The sequence below is a fragment of the Scyliorhinus canicula genome, chromosome 11 (assembly GCF_902713615.1).
Source record: "Scyliorhinus canicula chromosome 11, sScyCan1.1, whole genome shotgun sequence".
NCBI lineage: Eukaryota > Metazoa > Chordata > Chondrichthyes > Carcharhiniformes > Scyliorhinidae > Scyliorhinus > Scyliorhinus canicula.
The window spans coordinates 107174925-107189434 of NC_052156.1; the positions used below are offsets into that span (position 1 = coordinate 107174925).

Genomic DNA, 14510 nt, shown 5'->3' on the forward strand with positions numbered 1-14510 from the left:
CTAACAGAAATCTAACTGCATCAAATTATGAATTGAGTTATCTAGTATTTGATACAGTTCCAAAGATGCAAAAAGTAAAATAGTCTGGATGGTGGAAATCTGAAATATAAATAATAAGTGCTGGAAATGCTCAGATCTGACATCATCCATGGAGACAGAAACTGAGTTTATGGGCTGGATTTTGCCATCCCAACACTGGGCAAACTTATGTTGGGTGACCAAAAATGGAGCTGGGGGGGTCCCGAAATCCAAATTCCCTACCTGATTACCACCCATATTGGTACAGGAAACTGAGATGTACTCAAAGTGATACCGTGTTCAGCCTTTTAAATGCCTTGCCTCAATACTTGAAACACATCAGGCCATGAACCTTGAGGCAAGTTTGTGGCGGAGTCAAGAACCTTTTGACAAATAAGTTTGAAAAATCTTGTTAATTTCAGGCATCGTGATTAGATGCTGTAGGATAAGCTAAGTGTTTTTAATTCAGCGATTTATCACGAGGCTCGGGGTAGTCCCTTAAAGGGGAAATAATTCTTAAATTGACCAGTGTTGTGTAAGTATTCAAGTGCATCAGATAATTTTGTTGAGTGGATAAAGTGTTCTACTAAAGGGCAGCACGGTAGCACAGTGGTTATCACATTTGCTTCACAGCTTGAGGGTTCCCTGTTCGGGTCATTGTCTGTACGGAGTCTGCATGTTCTCCCAGTGTCTGGCGCTTCGGTTTCCTCCTACAGCCCAAAAATGGACAGGTTAGGTGGATTGACCATGCTAAATTGCCCCTAGTGTCCAAAAAGGGAAGGTAGGGTCAATCTAAATGATGGCGAAACACTTGTGTGCCTGATACATTCAAGTCTGTACCACTTGCTCTGGATGGAGATAATGCTTTCAATGACCAGGATGGGAGTGATTAAAAGTTTTGCTGGAATAATTTTTTACTGAATTAGATAGTTAAATTTTATGCTCATTTTCAGACAGTTAAAGAAACAATGCTCTGTTTAATCATTTTTATTAGATTGTTTCATTAATGGGTTTAGTTTTTGATAGATTGGAACATAGTTGGTCTTTATGTGGCAAAATTTCCACCAACAGCGGTTATACCATTTGACTAGCAGCCCAGAGGTCATGTTCTATTAGAACCATGGCAAGTTGTAAATTGAATGTAATAAATGTGGTAATCCTTGAACAAGCAACCAGACAAAAAGGACAATAAAAGCTGCTGGATTGTTACACCAATACCACTGGTTTACTAATGACTTAATGGGAAGGGATACTGCTAGCTCTGCTCAGCCTGGCCAATATATGACCCTAGTCCTACATTGCTTTGGGATAGCCTATTATGGATGTGCAATAATTGCGACATTGCCAACATCACACACCCAACAAATATTAAATTAATGGCTTATGTTTGCATCTGTGTCTCTGCCAGATTTGATTCGTCAATTGCAAAATCACCCTGCTAAGGAAGGACAAATCTAAGCCTTTGAGGAAATGTTTTTGCAATGCCCGGAAAAGGAATTCTGTTGTTGGTCTCAGCTTGATTTAATTTGTGTTTTTTACATCCAGAAATTCCAATACTAGAGATAGATGATAATATTGTTGACTTTCGTCTGTACACACCACTGGGCGGAGTCTATTACTATGATGCGTTGAAGCTGCCACCTCAGCCCAAGTTTGTTAAAGGATGGAGAATTGTCCAGGTAAAAATTTTGTACGCTTTTATAACGCAACACCCGAATATCTTTTTAACAATATTTTTTATTGCAAGAGATATAGGGCCCAATTTAACAAACGTTTCTAAGTATCATTTTGGGCACAATTCGCAAGGTATTTCCGACTGATCTCGGCTGTCTCGCCGTCTGATTCGCACCTCAGCAGCTCGCCGCTAACACGAGGGAGCTGCTTTTAAACCCTCCCTCACCACTCACTTCCAGTCAAAACAAAAGCATGGCAGCGCACAGACCTGCGCCTTGCTTTGGAAATGCTGACCTGGCCAGGCTTCTGGATGCAGTGGAGGTGAGACGGGGATACATGGTTGATGGGCCTGTGTTGGCACTGTCAGCAGGTCAAAGCAGGGGAGTGATGATCACTCGCTGTGAGGTAAGCTTTGGTGCTTCTCAGTTTATGCCAAAGCCTGATTCCTGTCTTTCTTCTGACAAGCTGTTCACAGCCATCCTGGGGTCTGCATCGGGTCATTTGATCTTCTTAGAATCATAGAATTTACAGTGCAGAAGGAGGCCATTCAGCCCATCGAGTCTGCACCTGCTCTTTGAAAGAGCACCCTACCCAAGGTCAACAACTCCACCCTATCCCCATAACCCAGTAACCCCACCCAACACTAAGGGCAATTTTGGACACTAAGGACAATTTATCATGGCCAATCCACCTAACCTGCACATCTTTGGACTGTGGGAGGAAACCGGAGCACCCGGAGGAAACCCACGCACACACGGGGAGGATGTGCAGACTCCGCACAGACAGTGACCCAAGTCGGAATAGAACCTGGGACCCTGGAGCTGTGAAGCAATTGTGCTATCCACAATGCTACCGTGCTGCCCTCATCTTGGACCACTGTGCGCGGGGGGTGGGGGGTGTGGAGACCTACAGGTGGTGGGGATGCAGACAGGCCCGCTGTAAAGATTAACATGACAGAGGCTTCACATGTATGGGCTGTAACATGTTTTAATAGTGAACGTTAGACATTTCCATTTCCCCTAGCTACAGATTGTGACACTGCCCCCTCTCCCCCCCCCCCCCCCCCACCAGCCCCAGTGCCCACTCAGTGATCCCCAATATTGATCGTAGGTGATCTACTGCTATGTGTAGGTGTGTCCACAGGATGCACATCTGAGGTGAAGGAAGCCTGCATTTTTCCACGCCGTGTCTTTTGATGCCCCTGGCAGATGTCCTCTGGAGTGCGTTGGGGTCCGGAGGCCGCGGTGGGAGATCGCCAAACCTGCAGCGGCGAGCAGAGCTCGTTATGCAGAAAATGGGGCTAAGTATGGCTTGGCATTTCGACAATGAAGCAAAATCCCGTTTAATAGTAGTGCCGGGAAATACCCAGCCTTACGCGCTCGACACAGGACTCTTTCGTTTCTGTTAAATCGTGCCCATTGTTACCATGCACATGATTGGGGCTGGGCTTAGAGGGCGCAATCCTCCGCACTCACGACGGTGCGGAGAATAGCGGGGTTCGTAAATTTTTACGGCCACGCTAGTCTGACGCCCTCCCGCTATTCTCCCCCCCCCCACGCCCAACTCCCGACACGAATCGCTGCCGCCGTTTTTTTACGGCCAGCAGCGATTCTCAGCAGGCCGATGGGCCGAAGTCCAAGCCCTTTACGGTTGTTTTTACGAACGGCAAACACACCTGGTCTGGCCGTTCGTAAAAACGGCCGTAAAGTCCCGATCTTGGCAACCATGGCACTAATCCAGGACGAATGTAGAGAGGGAGCAGAGCGCATCGGGAGGCCTCCGCTGAAAATGGATGTTTGAGATGTTTGAACTCTGGTCCCGGAAGAAGAGATTTTTTGAATTTTGCTTTTAAAATTTTTTAAAAATATATATTTTTTAATATTTTGGTATTATTATTTATTTATTTTAAGATTGAAGAAATAAGGGGAAAAGTAATAAGTCATTAAAGAATGCCAAAAACAGCAGTGAAGAAGGGAGGAAACGCGGGTTCACAATCGAATGAGAGAACCATTGTGGTGGTATGAATGTGAGCACTGCTATTGGTGCAGAGCATGGGTTTCCCATTGGCTCTGGCTGGTCATGGGCCTCTCGTCCGATTGGCTGGGACTAGTCATGTGACTGCTCACCAATTGGTCAAGAGGCAAGTAGACCCCGCCTCCGAGGCGGGGTATAAGTACCCAGAGTTCCCGGCGGTCGGCCTTTCTCTGTCGTCGACCACCGGGCTAACAACTAACTGATTAAAGCCACAGTTTGGATCTTCATCATGTCTCGCGTCCAATTGATGGTACATCAATTTAATCAGCTAGAATTTTGGAATGGAGCTACGCATCAAGTCTGACTGCCTACGCACCAGCCCGCATGCTGCAAATGTGTCTGCAATCTTTAAACACTGGCAGGAGTGTTTCAACAGTTACCTGACAACTGCAGCCAGCAAGCCCACCAAGGAGCAGAAACTCTACATCCTCCACTCATGCGTGGGCACGGCGGTATATTCAATGCTTGAGGACGAAAGCGATTATGATGCAGCCATGGAGATTCTCAAAGGACATTTTCTCCGGCCGGTCAACGAAGTATACGCACGGCATCTCCTGACGGCTAGACAACAGTTCGCTGGGAAGTCACTCGACGAGTTTTACCAGGCCCTCACAGTTCGAGGGAGAATGTGTGCCTGTCTCCAAGTATCGGCAACTGAGCACATGGAACTTTTAATTAGAGACGCTTACGTTGCTGGCATGCAATCCCCCTCTAACTGCCAACGATTGCTGGAAAAGAACGCCCTCAGCCTAGCTGAGGCACGGACCCTTGTAACCTCCCTGGAGGTTGCTGACCTGAACGCCCGCACATACGCCTCTTGCCGCGCAGCAACCCCCGGACTTCATGGCATGCACCACCCCCGTCCTCCGTGGACCCCGACCCCCCCCCCAGGCCTGCGCTGCGGGTCATTCCGAAAAACTAGTGGGGCCCCGCTGCTATTTCTGTGGCCTCTCCAAGCACCCCCGCCCGCGCTGCCCGGCCCGCTCCGCTCTGTGTAAGAGCTGCGGGAAGAAGGGCCACTACACGATGGTCTATCAGACCAAGCTGGTCGCTGCTGTTCTGCGCAGCGACCGCAGATCGCCCCCCCCCCCGGGTCCCCCTAGGGCCCAACGCCGCGCACGACCTCTCCGGTCCGCCTCCCGGCCCCTGCAACGGCCCCACGGTCCTCCCGACCCTCGCTCCCGGCTGCCCCGACCGGCCTGCTGACACTGCCCCCAGCCGCCACGAGGTTCCCATGGGCGCCGCCATCTTGGGCCCCGGACGCCATGTGCAGGCCATGGGCGCCGCCATCTTGGGCCAACATGGAAGGCCCTGCCAGCGATTATTCTGCCACCAAGGATGATCTGGAACTCTCGTCACGACTTGCTTCCATTACACTCGACCAGTCGCGACCACACACGCTCGCCAAGACCACGACAACGATCCAGTTCAACGGACACAAAACAAGATGCCTGCTGGACTCCGGGAGCATGGAAAGTTTCGTCCACACCAACACGGTAAGACGCTGCGCGCTCCCCATCCATCCAGTTAAGCATAAGATTGAATTGGCCTCGGGTTCGCACTCTGTCCACATCACCGGGTGTTGCATAGCGGACCTCACGGTCCAGGGGAGGATTTTCAAAAACTTCAAACTCCTCATTCTCCCCCGTCTATGTGCTCCGGCACTTTTCGGCCTGGATTTCCAGTGCAACCTGCAGAGCTTAACCTTCCAATTCGGCGGCCCTATTCCCCCCCTTACTGTTTGCAGCCTCGCGTCCCTCAAAGTGTACCCCTCTTCCTTGTTTGCTAATCTCACCCCAGATTGTAAACCTGTCGCCACTAGGAGCAGACGATACAGTGCCCAGGACCGGACCTTCATCGGGTCCGAGATCCAAAGGAAGGAGTTATCGAGGCCAGCAACAGTCCCTGGCGAGCCCAAGTGCTGGTAGTTCGGACTGGGGAGAAAAACCGGATGGTCATTGATTACAGTCAGACCATCAACAGGTTTACACAGCTGGATGCGTATCCTCTGCCCCTTATTTCCGACCTGGTTAACAGGATCACGAAATACAAAGTCTTTTCCACGGTGGACCTTAAGTCCGCCTACCACCAGCTCCACATCCGCGCGAGTGACCAAAAGTACACCGCGTTTGAGGCAGATGGGCGCCTCTACCACTTCCTCAGGGTTCCATTTGGTGTTACAAATGGAGTCTCGGTCTTCCAACGGGAGATGGACCGAATGGTCGACAAGCACGGTTTACGGGCCAACTTCCCGTATCTCGATAACATCACCACCTGCGGCCACGACCAGCAGGACCACGACATCAACCTCCAAAAATTCCTCCCAACCGCAAAACTCCGTAATTTAACTTACAATAAGGATAAGTGCGTGTTTAGCACTGACCGTCTAGCCATCCTTGGCTATGTAGTGCGTAACGGAGTGATAGGCCCCGATCCCGAAAGCATGCGCCCCCTGATTGAACTCCCTCTCCCCAACTCCCTCAAATCCTTCAAAAGCTGCCTGGGCTTCTTCTCACATTACGCCCAGTGGGTCCCCAAATACGCCGACAAAGCCCGCCCACTCATCCAGTCCACCTCCTTTCTCCTGTCGATGGAGGCCCGCCAGGCCTTTAGCCGCATCAAAGCGGATATTGCAAAGGCCACGACGAGTCCCCCCATTCCAGGTCGAGAACGACGTGTCTGACGTAGCTCTGGCGGCCACCCTGAACCAAGCGGGCAGTCCCGTGGCCTTCTTCTCACGAACCCTTCACGCTTCCGAAATCCGCCATTCCTCGGTGGAAAAGGAGGCACAGGCCATAGTCGAAGCTGTGCAATATTGGAGGCACTATCTGGCCGGCAGGAAGTTTACCCTCCTCACAGACCAACGGTCAGTAGCTTTTAAGTTCGATAATGCACAGAGGGGCAGGATCAAGAACGACAAGATCTTGCGGTGGCGGATCGAGTTGTCCACGTACACCTACGATATCTTGTATCGTCCTGGGAAGCTCAACGAGCCTCCCAATGCCCTATCCCGCGGTACCTGCGCCAGCGCGCAGATTGACCGCCTCCGCTCCCTCCACACGGACCTCTGCCATCCAGGGGTCACCCGTTTTTACCATTTTATTAAGACCCGCAACCTGCCCTACTCCGTTGAGGAGGTCAGGACCGTCACCAGGGACTGCCACGTCTGCGCCGAGTGCAAACCGCACTTCTACTGCCCCGAACGAGCGCATCTGATCAAGGCATCCCGCCCCTTTGAACGTCTCAGTATAGACTTCAAGGGTCCCCTCCCCTCCAACAACCGTAACACATATTTCTTGAGTGTTATCGACGAATACTCCCGCTTCCCTTTCGCCATTCCCTGTCCCGACATGACCACAACAACCGTCATAAAGGCCCTCCTATCCATCTTCTCCCTGTTCGGTTACCCCGCGTACATCCACAGGGACCGGGGGTCCTCCTTTATGAGTGACGAACTGCGTCAATTCCTGCTCAGCAGTGGCATAGCCTCTAGCAGGACGACCAGTTATAACCCCCGGGGTAACGGTCAGGTCGAGCCGGAGAATGGCACCATCTGGAAGACCATCCTGCTGGTCCAGAGAACTCCCTATCTCCGTTGGCAAGAGGTCATCCCCGACGCCCTGCATTCAATCCGGTCTCTCCTCTGTACTACCACTAATCAAACACCTCATGAATGTCTTCTTGTTTTCCCCAGGAAGTCGTCCTCAGGATCCCCTCAGGTGACCTGGCTGGCCACCCCCGGGCCCATCTTGCTCCGGAAGCATGTGCGGGTGCACAAGTCCGACCCATTGGTTCAGCGAGTCCAGTTACTCCACGCCAACCCGCAGTATGCGTACGTGGTGCATCCTGACGGTCGGCAGGATACGGTCTCGCTTCGGGACCTGGCACCCGTCGGCATGCGGCCTTCTCCCCCTACATCAACACCTCCCCCCCAACCCCAATTCCCCCCAGCGCCCCCCATGACCTGGCACACATGCCCCCTCTCCCCTGATTACAGCGTCTCCACCACCGGCCCGGGGTACGGAGACACATCTACGACCGACGCTCCCGGAGGCAAGGACGACCATCGGCCAGACGTCACCGGCTCCACTGCGATGGTCCTCCAGAACACCACTGGCACCCGACAGGCTGATCATGTCCATCTGATACTACAATGGGACATTTTATTTTGGACTTTGTTGTTATTCTGTTGCACCTTAAGTTAGTAGTAGTAGTATTGTTTTTTTTGCCACGAGCCTGTGGGCAGCCCACCTTTCTCGATTTTCGCTGCTCATACCACCAGTCCTCGGACCCCCCCCTCTCTCTCTTCCACTTACACCCCCCCCCGCCTTCTTTCTCCACAAGGGGTGAATGTGGTGGTATGAATGTGAGCACTGCCATTGGTGCAGAGCATGGGTTTCCCATTGGCTCTGGCTGGTCATGTGCCTCTCGTCCGATTGGCTGGGACTAGTCATGTGACTGTTCACCAATTGGCCGAGAGGCAAGTAGACCCCGCCTCCGAGGCGGGGTATAAGTACCCATAGTTCCCGGCAGTCGGCCTTTCTCTGTAGTCGACCACCGGGCTAACAACTAGCTGATTAAAGCCACAGTTTGGATCTTCATCTTGTCTCGAGTCCAATTGATGGTACATCAACCATTTAAAGCGCTGACAAAATGGCAGATGCCGGACCGCATGGTGGGACCCCACTGTTTACAGTGAAAAAGCTGACTGAGGTGATTGCTGTGGAGCTGGAGAAGCAGTTTGCGAGGCACATAGAGGCATCGAGGAAGAAGATGGCGATCGCACTGAAATCATTGGTGGAGGAGGCAATCGCCCCAGTGAGGGTAGCTATGGCAAAGACATCGGCCGAGGTGAGGGAACAAGGTGAAAAGATGAAGGAAGTGGAGGAGGCCGTGTCGCAGCACAGCAACCAGTTCACCTCGATGGGGGACGAGCTGCGGAGGGTGGTGGAGGTCAACAGAGGATTCCAAGCAACACTCAAGGACTTGGAGAACCGCTCGAGACGGCACAATCTGAGAATTGTGGGCTTGTCTGAAGGAGCAGATGGCTCAAGGCCAACAGAGTACTAAGATGCTGGTGGAGTTGATAGGGGAGGGTGAAGGTCCCTCTCGGTATGAACTGGACTGAGCTCATCGGTTGTTAAGGCCAAAACCCAAAGTAAATGAGCCCCCAAGAGCAGTAATTATCTGCTTCCATAAATTCCACATGAAGGAGAAGGTGTTAAGCTGGGAGGTGCAGTGGGATGGTGCTAGAGTTTGAATTTACCAGGACTTGATGGTAGAATTGGTGAAGAGACGGCGGCGTTCAGCCGAGTGAAGGTGGCACTGTACAAGGGGGTGCGATTTGGTATGGTACACCCGGCAAAGCTGAGGGTGACGTACAACGCCAACAATTTTTATTTTGAAACGGTGGAGGCGGCTGAGGCATTCATGAAGGCAGAAGGCTTGGGACAGAAGTGAGGAGTGGAGCTGGAAGGGAGATCGTGGACTGTGATTGGGGAACTGGAAAATGTATAAATGTTATAACTTTCTTTTCTGTATTGTAACTTACTTGTTATAAAGGTTAAGTTTTTGTTTGGATGATTAGCATTTTTGTTTCTTTTTTATTGTTGCAACAGTTATATGTTATGTTATTGAATTGTATGGGTTAGATCGTTTTTCTTTTTCTTCTGGGACTTGGTGAGGGGGGTATGCCTTTGCGGGGGGCACCCATGCTAGCTAACTAAAGTAAGCTATTGAACGGAGGTGAGGTGAGAGGAGGGCTGCGTACATTGGAGCCTGGTTAGCAGGTTTTGATGGGCCTACGTGGCAAGCAAGGGAGAGGGAGAGGATCGATACTGGGTGAGATTTTTTCGAGGGGAAGTGCAGGGGCAGATTCTGGGAGGGGGGACGTTCGATATTAATAATGGATATGGGCGGGTGAGGCTCATGCACCAGTGCCCGGTGGTATGATGATTGATGATGGTGGATAACAGGGGGGGGGGGGGGGGGGGGTGCGAGAGACCCTCAGTTGGGACGGTCGTGTGGAACGTGAGGGGGTTGGAAAGTCCAGTCTAGTGGTGCGCATGTTAAAAGTTTGAAGACCAATGTAGCAATGCTGCAGGACACTCACTTGAGGGCGAAGGATCAAGTGAGACTTAAAAAGGGCTGGGTTAGTCAGGTGTTTCATTCTGGATTTTGACGTAATGGCTCGAGGGGTAGCAGTAATGGTCAGCAAAAGGGTACGGTTCCAGATGGAGAAGGTGGTTGCAGATCAGGGGTAGATATGTGATTGTGACAGGCTGGAGGGGAGGTTAGTGGCACTGTTAAGTATGTACGGTCCCAATTGGGAGGATGTGGGACTCGCGAAGAGGGTGTGTGGGGCCATCCCTGACTTGGACTCACACGAACTGATAATGGGGGGGGTATTGGAACTTGGTGAAGGAGCCACGATTGGATAGGTCACGGCTGAGCTCGCTAGGCCCGTCCGGAGGGGGGGGGGGGGGGGGGGGGGGGGGGGGGCGTAAACGCTTGCTGGGCATATGCTGGAAATAGGAGGGGTGGACCCTTGGAGGTTTCTGCACCTGAGGGAGCGGGAGTACTCATTTTTCTCAGCGGTCCATAAGGTATACTCGCGGGTCGATTTTTTCATGGTGGGGAAGGCGCTGCTGGCTGGGGTTAAGGGGACGGAGTACTCAGGAATTGCAATATCAGATCATGCTCCGAATTGGGTGGATATGGTACTGGAGAAGGGGGTGATACAGGGTGGAAGTTAGATGTGGGACTGTTGGGGCTCAAAGGTTCTGTGACAAAATTGAAAAAATAATCGAGGAATATGTAGGTTTCAACTGCACGAGTGAGGTGTCTTGGCGGATGTCTAGGAGGCTCTAAAGGCAGTGGTGTGGCATGAGGTGATTTTGTTCAAGGCTAGGCTAGACAAAGAGGAGAGGTTGGAGTGACAGAGGGTAATAGATGATATGCTGGAGGTAGATAGAAGGTATGCAGAAGATGGGGACCCAGCGAAGTTGGAAAAGAGGAAGGCACGACAGGCGAGACAGGCGACTATCTACCAGAAAGGCGGTAGGTCAATTGAGGAGATGCAATTGAGGGGTGCAGTTTACGAGCATGCAGAGAAGGCGGGGCGAATGTTGGCGGGTTGACTCTGGAGGGAGGCTGCGGCAAGGGAAATTGTCCAGGTGAGGGATAGGGCAGGGAAGTTGGTGGTAGCTCCAGATCAGATTAACAAGGTCTTTAAGGAATTCCATGAGAGGTTGTGCAGGTCAGAGCCACCTGGGGGAGGCTGGGAGATGCAGGAATTTCTAGATGGGCTGGAGTACCCGAGGTTAGGGTGTGGGGGGGGGGGGGGGGGGGGGGGGGGAGGACCGGGCTATATTAGAAGGGGTGATAGTGGAGCAGGGGATAAAAGATGCAATTTGGAGGATGCAGTTGGGGAAGGTGACAGAGCCGGATGGGTTTTCGATGGAATATTATAAAATATTCAAAGATAAGCTGGTACCGCTGATGATGGGGATGTTTGAGGAGGCGATAGAGAAGGGGGTGTGACCACAAACCTTGGGGCAGGCATCGATTTCCCTGTTGCTTAAAAGAGATAAGGATCCGACATAGTGTGGGTCGTATTGACCCATATCACTTTTAAACGTTGACGCAAAGATATTGGCGAAGGTACTGGCAGGACGGCTGGAGGAGTGCCTCCCGAAGGTGATAGGTGAAGATCAGCAGGGTTTGTGAGAGGGAGACAGCTCTTTTCGAACATTAGGAGCATATTAAACGTGGTTATGGTACCGGCAGAGGGGAAGGAAACAGAGGCGTTTGATCGGGTAGAATGGGGGTACTTGATGGCAGTTCTGGAGCAGTTTAGGATTTGACCAGGATTTGTGGACTGGGTAAAGCTACTGTATAAGGAACCGAGGGCGAGTGTCCACACAAATAACATCAGCTCAGAATACTTTCCTCTCCACCGTGGGACTAGGCAGAGATGTCCTATTTCCCCCCTGCTGTTTGCACTCGCGATTGAGCCATTGTTGAGCCATTGGCCATTGCGTTAAGAAGTTCGATGGTATGGAAAGGGATAGTGCCGGCTCTTTGAGGCGATAGAAGATGTTTGTGAACGTTGCGGGGCCACAAACCACGTTCATATGTTTTGGTCCTGTCCAAAACTAGAGGATTACTGGAAGGAGATTTTTTGGGTAATCTCTAAAGTGGTGCATGTGAAACTGGACCCGGGTACCCGGGACGCCATATTCGGGGTATCGGACAAGCCGGGTTGGAAGCGGGTGCGGAGGCAGACGTTGTAGCCTCTGCCTTGTTGATCGCCCGATTGTTTGGATGGAGATCAACCTCTACACCCTGTGCCCTGGTGTGGCGGGGGGACCTGCTGGAATTCTTGACTCTTGAGAAGGTCAAATTTGAACTGAGGGGAAGGATGGAAGGGTTCTACAATTCATGAGCGTTATTCATTATGCACTTTCGAGAATTGGATTACATCGAACATTAGTGCGGGGTGCGGGGAGGGGGGCTGTATATGTTAATGGTGACTATGGGTGATTCCTGATTCCTTTTTGTCATTTGGTTACGTTAACATGCGGGCTAATGTTTGGGGGTTTGGTGGGAGGATGGGATTGTTGTTATTGATATGGGGATTGACATTACATTCATTACTGATTATTGTTGGTGGGTGTAAATTTGGGAGAAAATGTGAAAAAGGAGAATAAAAATACTTTAAAAAAAAGTAATGAATAAATGTATTGTTGTATTCTTTTCAGCTGAAAGATACAGGATTGCAGACCTGCATCTATCCCCCAGAGTCAACCAAGGAAGACAGTCCCACACCAGATGAAAAGGAAGGTGAAAATCCTCCTGCACCACCTGTTGGAATTACCATCAAACTCCCTCCAAAAGCACTCTTCTTCGAACAGCCCAAGCCTGCTCGATGGGATCCAGAAGGTAGCAAATGTACTCAGTTTATTACAGTCTTTAAATAACGGGCAGAAATACTGCAGCAGGCTGTTTGGTGTTTGAGCCCGTACTTATATAGAAATCTTAATCTTGTTCATTTGAGCTGTGTTGGATGCAAGGCTCAAAGGGGAAAGAAGGGTAGGGGCACAATTTCCAGAAAAGGTTCTAAGTGCGATAGCGAGCAGGAATTGCCGTGAGCTTCCCGGCGCTCGGCCCAGTGAAACCAGCAACGCAATTCAACGTTAATTGGACCTCACAGGCTTTTCGCCGAAAATAATGTCTTGCCAGCTGATTCGCCGGGACCGCACTCGCCAGCCCGGGTAACAAGGTTAGCAGCATTTATACTGCACTCGCTCAGCCAACACCAGCCAGCTCGCAATAATGGCGCTGAGGAGACCGCCCCCCAGATTCGGGGACGCTGACCTGGGAAGGCTTCTGGATGCACTGAAGACTGGCCAGCAGTGCAGGAAGAAGGTCAATGACCTACACCGGGCAGTATGACGGAGTAGACACAAATGCCAGTCCCCTCTCTCCCCAAGGAAGCATCCACCCCCTAACTCTCCAAGTGAGCTGGAGGGTGAGCCAAAAGGCAGCCAGTGCTGTCTGGGTGGAAACACCACCCACCAGGTACGCGGCGCATACTCGTGCGACTCGACCAATGTAGTCTACCTCATACGCTGCAGGAAAGGATGTCCCGAAGCGTGGTACATTGGCGAGACCATGCAGACACTGCGACAACGAATAAACGGGCATCGTGCGACTATCAACAGGCAGGACTGTTCCCTTCCAGTTGGGGAACACTTCAGCAGTCAAGGACATTCAGCCTCTGATCTCCGGGTCAGCATTCTACAAGGAGGCCTTCAGGAGACGCGACAACGCAAAATTGCTGAGCAAAAACTTATAGCTAAGTTCCGCACGCATGAATGCGGACTCAACCGGGATCTGGGATTCATGTCGCATTACATTCGGCCCCCACCAACAAGCCTGGACTTGCAGAGGCCTACCGACTGAACTGGCTTGGGACAATTCACACCTCTTTAACCTGGAGTTACCTCTCTCTCTGCATCTTTGATGATTTGATTGCCTGCAGGTGCTCGCATTCCGGGGCATCTCTGACTGTGTCTATATAAACATTTCTGGAACAAGCCTTTCCATTCACCTGAAGAAGGAGCCGTGCTCCGAAAGCTCGTGTTTGAAACAAACCTGTTGGACTTTAACCTGGTGTTGTAAGACTTCTTACTGTCTGGGATTAGGTGGTGGTAGCCGTTAGTTCAAATAGTATGACCATGAAGACTGGCCAGCAGTGCAGGAAGAAGGTCAATGACCTACATCGGCAGTACGGGTGAGTAAACACCAATGTCAGCTCCCCTCCCCCCAAGGGAGCATCCACCCTCCCAACTCTCAAAGTGCCCCCTGGCCCTCCCTCCCCCCAACTCTGCCTTCACACCCCCTTGCCCACTATTGAACCACGCGTGTGGCTAATGATGTCCCCTTTGTGTCTCCTCAGGAAAAGCTCTCCCACAATGAGTGGAAGAGGTCCCAGACCGGCAGAGGGGTGTCAGACATAAGAATCCTCACCTCCTTTGAGGAGCGGGTCCTGGAGGTGATTAGGGTGGCCGAGGACAGATTGGTCACCTATGCAGAGGCTGGCGGCCGCCACAGACGTAAGGAACCACCGGCTGCACCCGTCAAACGTCAGTAGTGATTGCCTTACAGAATGACACATTGTCCCAGTGACTACATGTCCATTTTCCTGCAGGTCCTCCAGCTAATGGCACCGGCCCATCCCGGGTGGCTCCCTCTCCTGACTCCGAGGAGAACACCTCGGA

At 51.5% G+C, this 14510-nt stretch overlaps 1 protein-coding gene across 4 annotated transcripts in view; it reads left to right on the forward strand.

Annotated features, from left to right (window-relative positions):
* The window catches only part of cfap94 (cilia and flagella associated protein 94), a 175356-nt gene that overhangs the window by 102880 nt on the left and 57966 nt on the right, over nt 1–14510 (forward strand). For all 4 annotated transcript variants that reach the window (XM_038811017.1, XM_038811013.1, XM_038811015.1 and 1 more), the window contains 2 exons: nt 1564–1697; nt 12489–12669. In XM_038811017.1, coding sequence (XP_038666945.1) covers nt 1564–1697; nt 12489–12669 — 315 coding nt within the window. The remainder of the gene's footprint in view (nt 1–1563; nt 1698–12488; nt 12670–14510) is intronic.